We start from the raw sequence: 14,572 nt of genomic DNA on the forward strand, positions 1-14,572 counted from the left end.
CGACTGCTACGGTCGCAGGTTCGAATCCTGCCTCGGGCATGGATGTGTCTGATGTCCTTAGGTTAGTTAGGTTTAAGTAGTTCTAAGTTCTGGGGGACTGATGACCACAGATGTTAAGTCCCATAGTGCTCAGAGCCATTTTGCTGTGGTGTACGGGAAGGGTCGAAGATGAGTAAGTGTAGGCTGATACAAGATGACTCGGTCGAAATTTCTAGTTGCTGTGATGAATGACAGCTGGTCCTAAATGTAGAAAAATATAAGTTAATTCGGATAAGTGGCGAAAACAAACCCGTAATGTTCGAATGTAGCATTAGTAGTGCCATGCTTGACACAGTCATATCGTTTAAATATCTGGGCGTAACGTTGGGAAACGATGTGAAACGGAGCGAGCATATGAGGATTGTTGTAGGGAAGGCGAATGGTCGAGTTCGGTTTATTGGGAGAGTTTTAGGAATGTGTGGTTCGTCTGTACAGGAGATCGTTAGTGCGACCTCCTCTTGAGTACTGCTAGAGTGTTTGGTATTCGAACCAGGACGGATTGTAGGAAGACATGGAAGCAGTTCAGAGACGGGCTGCTAGATTTGTTATCGGTAGGTTCGAACGACATGAAAGTGTTACGGAGGTGTTTCGTGAACTCAGATGGGAATCCCTCGAGGGAAGGTGACGTTCTTTTCGAGGAACACTATAGAGAAAATTTAGAGAACCAGCATTTGAAGCTGACTGCAGAATGATTCTGTCACCAACATGCATTTCGCTTAAGGTCAAAGACGATAAGATACGAGACATTAGGGCTCATGCGGTGGTATACAGATAGACGTTTTTTCCCTCGCTCTGTTTGCGAGTGGTACAAGAAAGGAAACGGCTAGTATTGGTACGGGGTAACCTCCGCCACGTACCGTACGGTTGCTCGCGAATTATCTATGTAGATTAGTTATAAATCATGGCGCCCATTTAGCAAGCAAGCAATCTCCCGCAGAACCACAAATCGAAAAATCGACATTACTTCAAGGTGTTAAAGACGGTTGGAAAACTTCAAAATCGATTTTCTCGAGAATTTTCGAGAGTTGTATTGCTCTGCTTCGCGTGACTGAAATTTGATTTCTGAACTTCACCCATAAATGTAAAAAATTACACAATTTTGCTTGTCCTGTGGTCATATTGTCAGCCTCAGTAGTAATAGATGTCAGCATGTCCCTGATCGAATTTAATCCTCCATACCAGTATTAGCTCGTCATCTGTATTGCAGACCGTTGGACACCAATATGCTGTTTTGTTTCGCTAAAGTACAGTATTAGAGAAGTGCGAGGTCAATAATAAGGTCAATAATAACACTCGCATGAAAATTAAAAACCGGCATTTCCGCATTACTTCCCGCTTCAATTGAGTTTTTAGTTCACCGCAAGACCGAGAAGGCACGCTGCCTCCGTCCTTGCTACTGCTTCCACCTGGCGTCGGTTGCCGGAACTACGAGCAGTGATGCAGCAGCCGTGGCGGGAACTTTGTGGGGTCGACCTGAAGTACGTATTCGACAACCAGCCGCAACAGCATTCATCCGCGCGGAAGACAACTTTGGATAGCTTGTTACGGCGCATCGTATGAATCTTTAAACTGCATGCATAATTTCCGAAAGCATGTCTCTTACGCCGCTAATATGGCTGAAAAATTTAACGAGTTTACAAGGCGACTCGGGAACTTGGGTGGTTTACAGCAGAGTTGGTGAACTGAATCGCGCAAGGTTTGCACAAGGTACGCCATTAACAGCGGCAGTACGGTGTTTGAATAATAATACCCCTTCGAAGGTGACGTTCAATACATAAGCAGTCTGTTTAGATGGAAGCATTTCAGTAGCTATCACAAAAGGCAGTAAAGGAAGCGAATCACGAGCTGCAAATCCCTCCAGGACGACGACATGAAACATTTGTTCATCAAACGCGCAGCCAAAGCGACTCACCTACATTTTACAAACAAAGAATATGATGTCAACACGTAATTAATTTATTGCTCCTGATTACATGAAGAGGTATCTTTAGATTTTGAATCTCTCGTTACACCCCAACTGGCATTCAAACTTTCCCTTTTCAAACGTCCTCTATAGTAATTCCTAGACATCGTGAATTTTCACTTAGGTCGTAAAAAACGTAGGGAAACATTCATCTCTCCTCATTTTATGCCGACGTATATGCCTAAAAATGTTGAAATGCCAGAGGTATTTTAAAAGCAGTAGTCATCTTTGACGAGTTAAGGTGGTTCCGTATTAATTAGCAGAAAAAATAATACTGTTATTAAGAGCGGAAAGATCACACGTATAGAGGATTACCAGGGGTGTTGTTATTGGGCGAAATTTTTTCAGTTCACACTGAAGAGAAAGAAATGTTGGGATAAAATGGGATTCGTGTCGAAGATTATTTACACTGAACTTTAAATTAAAAGCAGGTTTTGTTAATTGTGATTTCTGATGGTTTCTACTGGAATTCTGACCAGGAAAACCTGATTTTCTGTGATTTTTCACATCACGTTTAGTATAGTAATGGAAAAGTAATATTTAATCGGACGGAGCACTAATTTCGAGGTGGTTTAAACCACTGGTTCACAATCTTGGCGTTACAGTTGCCTGGAACTTGCGGAGGCGGCAGTGGAAAGAAAAGGGGGCGCTTAGGTGAGGGGTGCGGATGCTGGTGTCCCGTGTTCGATTTGATAATTGTTCTTTTAATTACGAATATAAAAATGCGCAAATTTAATTTTCTAAATTTTGGTACAATAATAAATCATAAATGAAAGCAATATTGTTGATTAAAATGATATTCCGACTACCACTTAGCTTAAACAGGGTTACGACATTACTATATTACAACATTTTTCTGGAATTTCCAGTTTTCCAGATTGAAATTCTAAATTTTGCAAAATCACCTTTTACTGCAAGTGAAAAAAGAGTTTTACCTTACTAGTTTTCATGGCAGCAAATTCTTCAGTTTGCAACGTCACTTATTAGTGACTATTACAAGTTCAGCTAGAATTGAAAATGATATGTACACACGAAATTGATAATACGAGTATTTTGGTTGTCTCTGGAAGTATCGTTCAGTCGTTACACTTTGTAACATAGCAGCTGCAGTTAATGATTTAAATAGTGAAATTCCAGGAATTTATTCCCATTTTCAAGTGCATCTGTTTCCAATGGTATGGTATGAGATGTGTGTGTGCGTTTTTTTGGTTCTCCGTACCTGCAGTCGTCTTTTTATGGTTTTAAGGTACTGTTCCTCCTGCATGGCGCAGAAATTCACACACACACAAACCATCACTCACACTGTTTGTTTACGTGAAATCAAATATGGCATGCTGCTGACATTTCATCGAGGCAGTCGGCCGCTGTGTAAACAAACGAATACTTGGACGACCAGAGGGGAGAGGCGAACGAACAAGTTTCCTCTTCCTCTCGCAGGGATGTCAGTCTGCATCTGCGTTTCGTGCTCCTGCCAAAGCAGAACTGACATAATTCTCATACGGATCGTCGATTCCTTCTGGTGTTGTGAGGGTCATACACGAATGCCGGCCACGATTAGTATCTTCACTTACTTCAAAATAAGGAAAACAAGCAACAAGCAAAGCACGACTCAAAGTAAAGCTGAATACACAAGGCTTTCGCTAATGGCTATAGCGCAATTGTTTGTTGAGGCTGCCCATAACTTAAACGTAGTAATTCAGGCCCGACCTTCACTGTATCTTAAGCAACCACAGATCAAAACAGCCCTCCCAACTAAAACTGCCACTGTAAAGCGTGGGCGTACCGTATTCGATTTCACGTAAAAAAGAGTGTGAGGAGAATACGGCTGAAATTACACTGAGAAACGGTATGAGGTGCTTGAAGATGAAGAGAAGGTGAGATGTGTTGACAGGCGTGTTGTCGAGGATAGATGAGACTATTAGGATTCAAGCTAACTGGAGATGTAGCAGAGGTGAAGACGTCTAGCTGTTAGAGCAGATATGGGAACTGTATGAGCTGTTATACGGTACAAGAGAGAGAACGTAATCAGATACAGAACTGCGGCGGAGTGTATATAATCCAGAAATTGGACGGAGTGAAAAAACTTGGTAGAAGCCGAAGAGCACACTACATTGGCGCTGGCAAGCATGGCACGGACGAAGAGTATAGCTGACGTTAAACTAATCGAATTGTGGACTGCTACAAATATCAGAGAGAGATTACGTGGGTCTCTCCGCTGTGTCCTTAACGCTGTTAAGAAAATAAAAATTCATTCTCTGATCAACCATCTTTTTCTGCGTAGAGTCTCGAAAAAATGCAGAAGATTTACAACGGTTTCTCCCACACAAAAAAATGACAGGGGTACGAGGAGGAAAGTCTTTCTGTCGTTTCTACGAATTTTCTGACACACTAGGCGAGTTTCTTTGGTCGATTGGCCCAAGCCTTTGTGATGCAATCGATGTACAGAGACTTAACTTTATATGTCTTGCAGATACGTTTGACTATGAGATCATCGCTAAGCTTCAAGAAAATGAGATGGATTTATTTGAAGCTAAGTATAATATTTACATTCGGTGCCTAACTGAACCACCACACTAGTAACCTGAGTAGATACGAATTCGCTCACTTTCCGAAACTTCTTGAAATTGCACGTAAAGACAGTGTACGTGGGCTGCTTCTGTGTTGGTAGCGCTTTGCGTTGGATCTCTGACCGCGCTTTCTTTGTAAGAGACTCTGTGGCTGGTCGGACTCGTTGTTGGAAGTTAATCGCCATTACTGCTGGGCAGTTAGAAGTTAGTAGCCAGCAGTGACGGAGGTACTGTTGGGCAATTGGAGGTGAACAGCCAGCAGTGATGGATGCTAGATGTGAGAAGTTAGCATTGATGGAGGGTAGAGGTCTGATGTGTTAGCGAAGGCTAACGATCTGGAAGTATCCGACTTAGAGGTTGAAAATTATTCATGATTATATATCTTTCTACTGGATGTCAATGACGATTTATATTCGTGTTTGAACTGGATGTGACATTATTAAGGTGAAAAATACATTATTTGATTTGCAACGAAATCTTTCCTTTGATAACCACATGACTATTAGTAGTTAGTGGCTTTAGTAATTAGAATCTTTTATTTAGCTGGCAGTACTGACGCTCGCTGTATTGCAGTAGTTCGCGTAATGAAGATTTTTGTGAGGTAAGTGCTTGATGAAATGTATAGGTTATTGTTAAGATTTCTTTTTAGTCAGGGCCATTCTTTTGGATTAATTATTTGAAGTCAGGTTGTAATTTTTTGAGTAGTCAGATTGCCTTGCGCTAGAATATTGTGGGTCAGTGTTGACATGATAAAAAAAAAGGAAAGAGAAAGTAGGCTTAGTACGTTCAGTTTTACTGAGCTGCTCCAGAATCAAATAACGTAGAAGTTTGATCTTCTCAGTCATTCAGCAATTTAAGTGTAGATTCACACATTTAAATAAAGAAGCTTCAGCAGACACAAACTTCCAGACTGACATCAGGTGGTTTTTGCTTATACGTGAAAACAAGCTATGAAAGCTAAATTTCTTGGCCTATGTATGCTAGACATAGCAACTTTGGAACTTACTCCGTTTTCTGTAGATGCAGGAGAGTTTCATGGTTCGAGACACCTTTACATGAAAATTCACTTAACTGAAATAGCTGTCATCAACACATAACTTCGTTTGAAGGCCATAAAATTTTCCTAAGCATGAACCAATTCGAGGTGCTATGCCGTGGCCTTCCTCCGACATTCGGACAGACTTCTGCAATTAGTTATACTATTGCTTAATATGGACTTCGAACAACAGAAATCATTACAAGCATTATTTTCTAAATGCTTTGAGGACACTGCCAATCTTACATCGGTTTTCGAGCTGTTCTCGAGACAGTTTGCCGTTTCAGTTGAAAGTCCCTGTGCATGTGCAGATTAACTCAGCGATCTGCAATGTAATTCCTGTTTTACAGACAAATTCTTTTACGATAAAATTGTCCAGGACGCGCTGTTTGTTCTCGTTACATAGTTTACACATCTCCATACTGAGGTTGCAAACGTGCCACAATGCTTCCATCAACGTAATGTGTGTGAAAGATTATGAAACTAAATAACCCACTATGACGTGACAACCTGAGTATGAAAATCTGTGAAATTATGCGCTTCTGTCTGCATGCTGACTATTTGTACTGATTAAAAATTATATTACGCGGCGTGTCCCAGTTCCGTTAGCACTACCTGAGTTAAATTAAAAACTGCAGTGCTATTTCGTGACGAGATGCGGCGTTACAATCCTTGAAGTTTCAAAAACAGATGCGTAGAAAGTCAAGGCTACCGCAGGCATCCTGGCCGCGAATGTGACAGTACGTGTCCCCCGTTCGTCAGAAAATGACAGTGGAGCAGCGAGCCAACGTCACGTTTTTTGTGTCCTCCAGCGTTTATAGGCGAGAAGTCGTCGAATTCGACCTGACTGAGATATATACACATACAACCGTTTGCTCGACGAAAGATCCGCACCCAAAGACTGGAAAGTTGCATAGGTCACACCGATATTCATGAAAGGTAGTAGGAGTAATCCACTAAATTGCAGGCTCATATCATTAACGTTGGTATGGAGCAGGATTCTGGAACATATGTTATATTTGAACATTATGCCTTACATCGAAGAGAACTGTCTAGTGACACATGGTCAACACGGATTTAGAAAACATCGTTCTTGCGAAACACAACTAGCTCATTTCTCACACGAAATGTTGAGTGCTATTAACAAGGGATGTCAGATTTATTGCGTATGTCTAGATTTCCAGAAGGCTTTTGACACTGTACCACACAAGCGGCTTGTAGTGAAATTCAGTGCTTATGGAATATCGTCTCAGTTATGTGACTGGATTCGTGATTTCCTGTCAGAGAGGTCACAGTTTGTAGTTAACTGACGGAAAGTTATCGAGTAAAGCAAGTGATTTCTCGCGTTCCCCAAGCTAGTGTTAAAGGCCCTTTGCTGTTCCTTATCTATATAAACGATTTAGGAGACAATCCGTGCAGCCGTCTTTGGTTGTTTGTAGATGATACTGTCTTTTATTGACTGGAAAAGTCATCAGAGGATCAAAACAAATTTCAAAAGGACTTAAAAAAGATATCTGTATGGTGGAAAAATTGGCAGTTGACCCTAAATAACGAAAAGTGTGATGTCATCTACATGAGTGTTAAAAGGAATCCGTTAAACGTCGATGGCACAATAAATCAGTCAAATATAAAGGCCGTGAATTCGACCAGATACCTCGGAATTACAATTACGAACAACTTAAATTGGAAGGAATACACAGAAAATCTTGTGGGGAAGGCTAAACAAATATTGCGTTTTATGGGCAGGACACTCAACAAATGTAATAGATCTACTAAGGAGACTGCCTACACTACGCTTGTCCGTCCTGTTTTAGAATACTGCTGCGCGGTGTGGGATCGTTACCTGATAGGACTGGCGGAGTACATCGAGAAAGTTCAAAGGAAGGCAGAACGTTTTGTATTATTGCAAAATAGGCGACAGAGTGTCACAGACATTATACAGGATTTGCTGTGGACATCATTAAAACGAAGGCGTTTTTCGTTGCGGCGGAATCTACATGTATATGTACACTACTGGCCATTAAAATTGATACACCACGAAGATGACGTGCTACAGACGCGAAATTTAACCGACTGGAAGAAGATGCTGTGATATGCAAATGATTAGCTTTTCAAAGCATTCACACAAGGTTGGCGCCGGTGGCGAGACCTACAACGTGCTCAAATGAGGAAAGTTTCCAACCGATTTCTCATACACAAACAGCAGTTGACCGGCATTGCCTGGTGAAACGTTGTTGTGATGCCTCATGTAAGGAGGAGAAATGCGTACCATCACGTTTCCGACTTTGATAAAGGTCGGATTCTAGCCTATCGCGATTGCGGTTTATCGTATCGTGACACTGCTGCTCGCGTTGGTCGAGATCCACTGACTGTTAGCAGAATATGGAATAGGTGGGTTCAAGAGGGTAAAACGGAACGTCGTGCTGGATCCCAACGGCCTCGTATCACTAGCAGTCGAGATGACAGGCATCTTATCCGCATGGATGTAACGGATCGTGCAGCCACGTCTCGATCTCTGAGTCAACGGATGGGAACATTTGCAAGACAACAATCATCTGCACGAACAGTTCGACGACGTTTGCAGCAGCATGGACTATCAGCTCGGAGACCATGGCTGTGGTTACCCTTGACGCTGCATCACAGAGAGGAGCGCCTGCGATGGTGTACTCAACGACGAACCCGCGTGCACGAATGGCAAAACGTCATTTTTTCGGATGAATCCAGGTTCTGTTTGCAGCATCATGCTGGTCGCATCCGTGTTTGGCGACATCGCTGTGAACGCACATTGGAAGCGTGTATTCGTCATCGCCATACTGGCGTATCACCCGGCGTGATGGTATGGGGTGCCATTGGTTACACGTCTTGGTTCGCATTGACGGCACTTTGAACAGTGGACGTTACATTTCAGATGTGTTACGACCCGTGGCTCTACCCTTCATTCGATCCCTGCGAAACCCTACATTTCAGCAGGATAATGCACGACTGCATGTTGCAGGTTCTGTGCGGGCCTTTCTGGATACAGAAAATATTCGACTGCTGCCCTGGCCAGCACATTCTCCAGATCTCTCACCAACTGAAAACGTCTGGTGAATGGTGGCTGAGCAACTGGCTCGACATGATACGCCAGTCACTACTCTGATGAACTCTGATATCATGTTGAAGCTGCGTGGGCAGCTGTACCTGTATACGCCATCCAAGCTCTGTTTGACTCAATGCCCAGGCGTATCAAGGCCGTTATTACGGCCAGAGGTGGTTGTTGTATGCACCCAAATTGCGTGAAAATATAATCACATGTCAGTTCTAGCATAATATATTCGTCCAATGAATACGCGTTCGTCATCTGCATTTCTTCTTGGTGTAGCAATTTTAATGGCCAGCAGTGTAGATGTTTGTCAGTGGAGTAGAATAAGCATCTCCGACACGTTTTCACACTTGCTAGGCCCACCTTCTCCTCAGATATTCTCCACTTGTTCCGTGAGTCTTACCTGATAAGGATTCCAGGCTGAGTAGGGGCACTCGAGCATCGGTCGAACAAGTCTTTTGTGGGTTACTTCTTTCGTGGGTGAACTGCACAGGTTTTGTAAAGAGACAGGATAGGGTTCCAAAGGCTAAAGAGGCTCCCATTCTAGCGCGGTACACGACTAGAATCGTTTTCTTATTTGGAGATAAGCTGAGGAGTCGGAGCTCACCAGCGTGGTCTGTGTGGCGGTGGTGACCCTGCAGCCGTTGGCGGCGCCGGTCAGCGCCTCCTGGCTGCCGCCGCAGCCCGACAGCAGGAATGGCCGCACCGGCCGCCGGCCCAGTGCTGCGCAGCTGCCCGGCGACAATCTGTAACAGGCGACAGCTAGCTACTTGGGCGTTTGTTAATACCTACACATCAGACACTCCTGCGTCTAAGGGGTGGGGGGGTGGAGAGGGGGGGCACTGGTCTGACTGAGTAACTCATCGACACAAGCTACATTTTTCATTTTACAAAAGTGTGTAACACGAAGTATTTGTGTTGTGAACTCAACAAGGTTCTGCAAAAAAGCCTGTTCATGGAACTGCTTCATACTAACTATGCTTCTCAATATATTTGTTGTTGTGGTCTTCAGTCCTGAGATTGGTTTGATGCAGCTCTCCATCCTACTGTAACCTGTGCAAGCTTCTTCATCTCCAAGTACCTACTGCAACCTACATCCTTCTGAATCTGCTTCGTGTATTCATCTCTTGGTCTCCCTCTACGATTTTTACCCTCCATGCTACCCTCCAATACTAAATTGGTGATCCCTTGACGCCTCAGAATATGCCCCACCAACCGATCCCTTCTCCTATTCAAGTTGTGCCACAAAATTCTCTTCTCCCCAATTCTATTCAGTACCTCCTCATTAGTTATGTGATCTACCCTATCTAATAGCACCACATTTCGAAAGTTTCTATTCTATTTTTGTCTAAACTATTTATTGTGCACGTTTCACTTCCATACATGGCTACACTCCACTTTCAGAAACGACTTCCCGACACTTAAATCTATACTCGATGTTAACAAAGTTCTCTTCTTCAGAAACGCTTTCCTTGATTCTGCAACAAAATTTGATGTAAACAGTTTATCTGTTTTTCAAACCAACATCTCAATTCATGGAATCCATGGTAGGATTACATTGTGGAGCCAAAGAAACTGGTATACCTGCCTAACATCGTGTAGGGCCCCCACGAGCACGCAGAAGTGCTGCAGCATGACGTCACATGGACTCGACTAATGTCTAAAGCAGTGCTGGAGGGAACTGACACCACGAATGCTGCAGGGCTGTCCATAAATCCGCAAGAGTAAGAGAGGGTGGAGATCTCTTCTGAACAGCCCGTTGCAAGGCATCAGAGATATGCTCAATAATGTCCATGTCTGGGAGTTTGGTGGACAGCTGAAGTCACTCTGTAGCAATTCTGGACGTGTGGAGTGTCGCATTGTCCTGTTTGGATTGCCCAAGGCCGTCGGAATGAAAATGGACATTAAAGGATGCTTACGTACGTATTACCTGTCAGAGTCGTATCTAGACGTTTCAAGGGTCCTATATAACTCCAACTGCACACGCCCCACACCGTTACAAAGCCTCCACCACCTTGAACAGTCCCCTGCTGACATGCAGGGTCCATGGGTTCACGGTGTTGTATCCACATCCGTATACGTCCATCCACTCGATACCATCTGAAACGAGACTCGTCCGACCAGGCAACATGCTTCCAGTCATCAACAATCCAATGTCGGTGTTGACGGGCCCAGACGAGGCGTAAAGCTTTGTGTTGTGTGGTCTTCAAGGATACACGAGTGGGCCTTCGGCTCCGGAAGCCCATATCGATAATGTTTCGTTGAATGGTTCGCACGCAAACACTTGTTGATAGCCCAGCATTGAAATCTGCAGCGATTAGCCGGCCGTTGTGGCCGAGCGGTTCTAGGCACTTCAGTGCGGAACCGCGCTGCTGCTACGGTCGCAGGTTCGAATCCTGCCTCGCGCATGGATGTATGTGATGTCCTTAGCTTGGTTAGGTTTAAGTAGTTCTAAGTCTAGGGGATTGATGAGCTCAGATGTTAAGTCCCACAGTGCTTAGAGCCATTTGAACCATTTGTTATCATTTCATGTTTTCCATATCCACTGTTGCAACAGTATATCCTGAGTGAATTGGAAACGTCGAAAAGGGTGTACTAATTTTTTCCATCAGTGTGATAACAACAACAACAACAAAAGCAATAATACCGCTTACAAAGCCTAAGAATTACCCTAATCACCTTAGCGTACATAAATTTAAATTTTGTGCCATGTTTGTCATTACTACGGCCTGACTTTTAATGCCAAGTCGTATTTTTTTGACTGGACTTGAGAATGAATTTAGTTTATGCACGAATCCAGGTATTGTAGGGCAAGAAAAGTATTTTTATTCTGAATGTAAAGTCACAGTTACACATTTTTTGGTAATAGCTGATATTTCGGCCAAATTTTATCATAACAGATCATATTTCGGCCAACTTATGTCAAAAATGTGTATATTTGTCGTATCTTTAAGGACACAAGAATAAAAACATGAAAATGTTGCTCACATGACAGTGTTTCAGGTGACATTGTCACGAATAAACGGCAAAGAGCTTTTTTTGTGGGGCAGCTGCAACTGTACATGTCCATTTTGTAAAATGAAGAAACCGGCCAACAGTTGCCGAATCAACAACCTTTTATTGCATACATGACCGGTTTCGGAATAGTTATAGTTCTGTAATCCAATGTAAGAAATAATACCACTTAACCATCTGAGGTCTTACTCACCCCATTGTTGCCATGAAACAAAAGTTCTGCGTCCGAAGAGTAAAAAGGGGACATAAAATTCCATAAAAATCTTTCTCCTGTGCCACCTGACCGGGCGCACAGACAGTAAAACTACGTAATAAACAAAATTATTATATCGTTTTCCTTTTAGTGTTTCCGGTCGAATGGCAGAGGGGAACGGATTTTATAGAACTGTATGTCATCTTTGTACTCTTCCCACACGGAACTTTTGTTCCATGACAACAATGTGTTGAGGATGGCCTCAGATAGTTATTGATATTATTTTTTTACACCAAATGAAGGAATTTTAACTGTTCTGAAACCGGCCGCGTACGCAATAAGACATTGTTGATTCAGTAGCTGTTGGCCCGTTTCCTTAATTAAAATCCGGGCTCCACTTATTACTTCTCAAATGAAATATCTTCCACATTTTTTAATTATTCCACATCCGCTTGGGCCATTTCGCGTAGTATCTGTGGAACAAATATTAGCATTGCTCTTCTCTTCTTGAATGTCGTATACATTCTTGCTTTATGACACGTTCTACATTATTGCGGACCACCACCCAAGAGGTCTACTGTAAAAAGTGTATTGACATAATTTACTTTCATATATACGTACTGACATTTATCAGGCCTCGTATGGTGAGGACCCGTCCTGGAAACGGGGAAGCGTCCCTGACTGTACAGCAATTCGCTGAATTGTTGCTATTAGTCTAGTGCTTAGAACAACTGAAGCTGCAATTAAATTTCAACACAATAAATATAGAATGAGACTAAAAACTCGTTCTAGGTGCGAGCGTTAAAACTACAATGCTGTATATCTCCTCGTCATTGCTAGGAGAAGGTGGTCATGCAGCAATCAACTGTCTCTTTTCTTGACGACCTCTGCTCCATTTTTCAGTAGATACGCATGTTACCTACAATGCCTACGGTATGGCAGATAGGGTGAAAAAACGACGGAAGCAAAAGAAAAGAAGAGGAATGGCGAAAAGGAGAGGGAAGAAGAAGAGGAAGAAGAAAGGGAAGAAGACAATTATGGAATTTCGTCGGATTGAACTATGTTGAGCAACAATTCCTAAGAAATTTTGGAAATTTGTGGTAAGGTCTTATGGGACCAAACTGCTGAGGTCATTACTTAATCTAACTTAAACTAACTTACGGTAAGAACAACACACACACCCATGCCCGAGGGAGGATTCGAACCTCCGACGGGGGGCAACCGCGTGGACCGTGACAAGGTACCCCAGACCGCTCGGCTACACCGCGCGGCAAATTCCGTAAGACGTCCACCTGGTACAGAGACGCATGCTTTCGGTTCATGGTTTCCAGATGGGGCCACTTTTCGTTTTATTTGTTACGGCTTTGCTTGATCTGATCGATAATGAAAATGTACCACCGTTATTGTTGCAGGCCATGTGATTCTTCACAGTATGTTGTTCCGTGTTTCGAACTGTCGCACACAAAATATAATTATTGCAATGTGTACCTTCTATTTAACAGTAAATCGATATAGGTCTTAAGAAAGGAAAAAAACAGGCAAAGTAGCCTTGAGCATTGAACAACAAATAACTTGTGGTCAAAAGCTGGTAAAGGTGTTGCAGGGTAGGTTGAGCCAAGAAATAACTGTAACAAAAAAAATCGATATATTGCACCGTTTATAAGTTAATTAGCATCGAAGTTAGCGAATCTGGCCGTTGCGCACGTTAATTAAAGTGTCCCACCAGTATTAGTGTCAGTTGTTCTTAAAGCGTAGGTGATGGTGCACGAGACCGGTCAACTTTTGGCTCAGGTTCGATCCTTACTACCGTCCCAATTTTTGCATCGTTCTCTTGTTCGGTTTTCCGAATCCAAACGACGAACACGTTTGGCGACACTGTCTCTCGCGGGTCGCTTGAAGAATTTGCGCGTGCAGCTACGTGACTGCCTAACTTCAATGCTAATTGCTTGGCAAACGGTGTCCGCCCCCGGTAGCTGAGTGGTGGTGCCGGCACGGTAGCTCAGCGTGTTCGGTCATTCGGTCAGAGAGGTGGTTGGCCTCTGTAATAAAAAAACTGAGTGGAAGGATCAACAAAACGAGCTTGAACGAATGTGATTTGACATCCGCAACGACCAAATACAACGACTTAAAAAAAAAAAAAAAAAAGCGTGGTCAGCGTGGCAGGATATCACTCCTAAGGGCCCGGGTTCGGTTCCCGGCTGGGTCGGAGATTTTCGCTGCTTAGCGACTGGGTGTTGTGTTGTCCTAATAATCATCACTTCATCCCCATCGACGTGGAAGTCGCCGAAGTGGCGTCAAATCGAAAGACTTGCACTCAGCGAACTGTCTACCCGACGTGAGGCCATAGTCACACGACATTTACATTTACTGGCAAACGGTGCAACATAGTGAATTTTTTTCTTAAGAATTGTTTGTCAGCACAACCTAATCTGCAACACTTTTACAAGCTTTTCAAACTGTTTCTGGCCACCCTTAGATGTCAGCAGGAGAGGATTGGAGAGGGTATCGGTGTGTGTAATGTCGGGGAGGGGAGAAGAAGGTTTAAAGTTAAGGCTTTCCTTGAGCGCTCTTTACCCCAGATACGCTACTACCGACACTTCCTTCGCTGTCCACTTTTGTACTAAACTAACATATCCAATCTCTCCCGTTTTTATACTTTCACTGACTTTTTCCTGTT

General features: G+C 43.2%; 1 protein-coding gene across 1 annotated transcript in view; it reads right to left on the bottom strand.

The window, feature by feature from the left end:
• The window catches only part of LOC126157321 (mediator of RNA polymerase II transcription subunit 1.1), a 1,177,938-nt gene that overhangs the window by 595,148 nt on the left and 568,218 nt on the right, over nt 1–14,572 (bottom strand). Inside the window, exon 4 of the mRNA XM_049916368.1 lies at nt 9,295–9,433. Coding sequence (XP_049772325.1) covers nt 9,295–9,433 — 139 coding nt within the window. The remainder of the gene's footprint in view (nt 1–9,294; nt 9,434–14,572) is intronic.

This window comes from Schistocerca cancellata, chromosome 2, assembly GCF_023864275.1.
Source record: "Schistocerca cancellata isolate TAMUIC-IGC-003103 chromosome 2, iqSchCanc2.1, whole genome shotgun sequence".
NCBI lineage: Eukaryota > Metazoa > Arthropoda > Insecta > Orthoptera > Acrididae > Schistocerca > Schistocerca cancellata.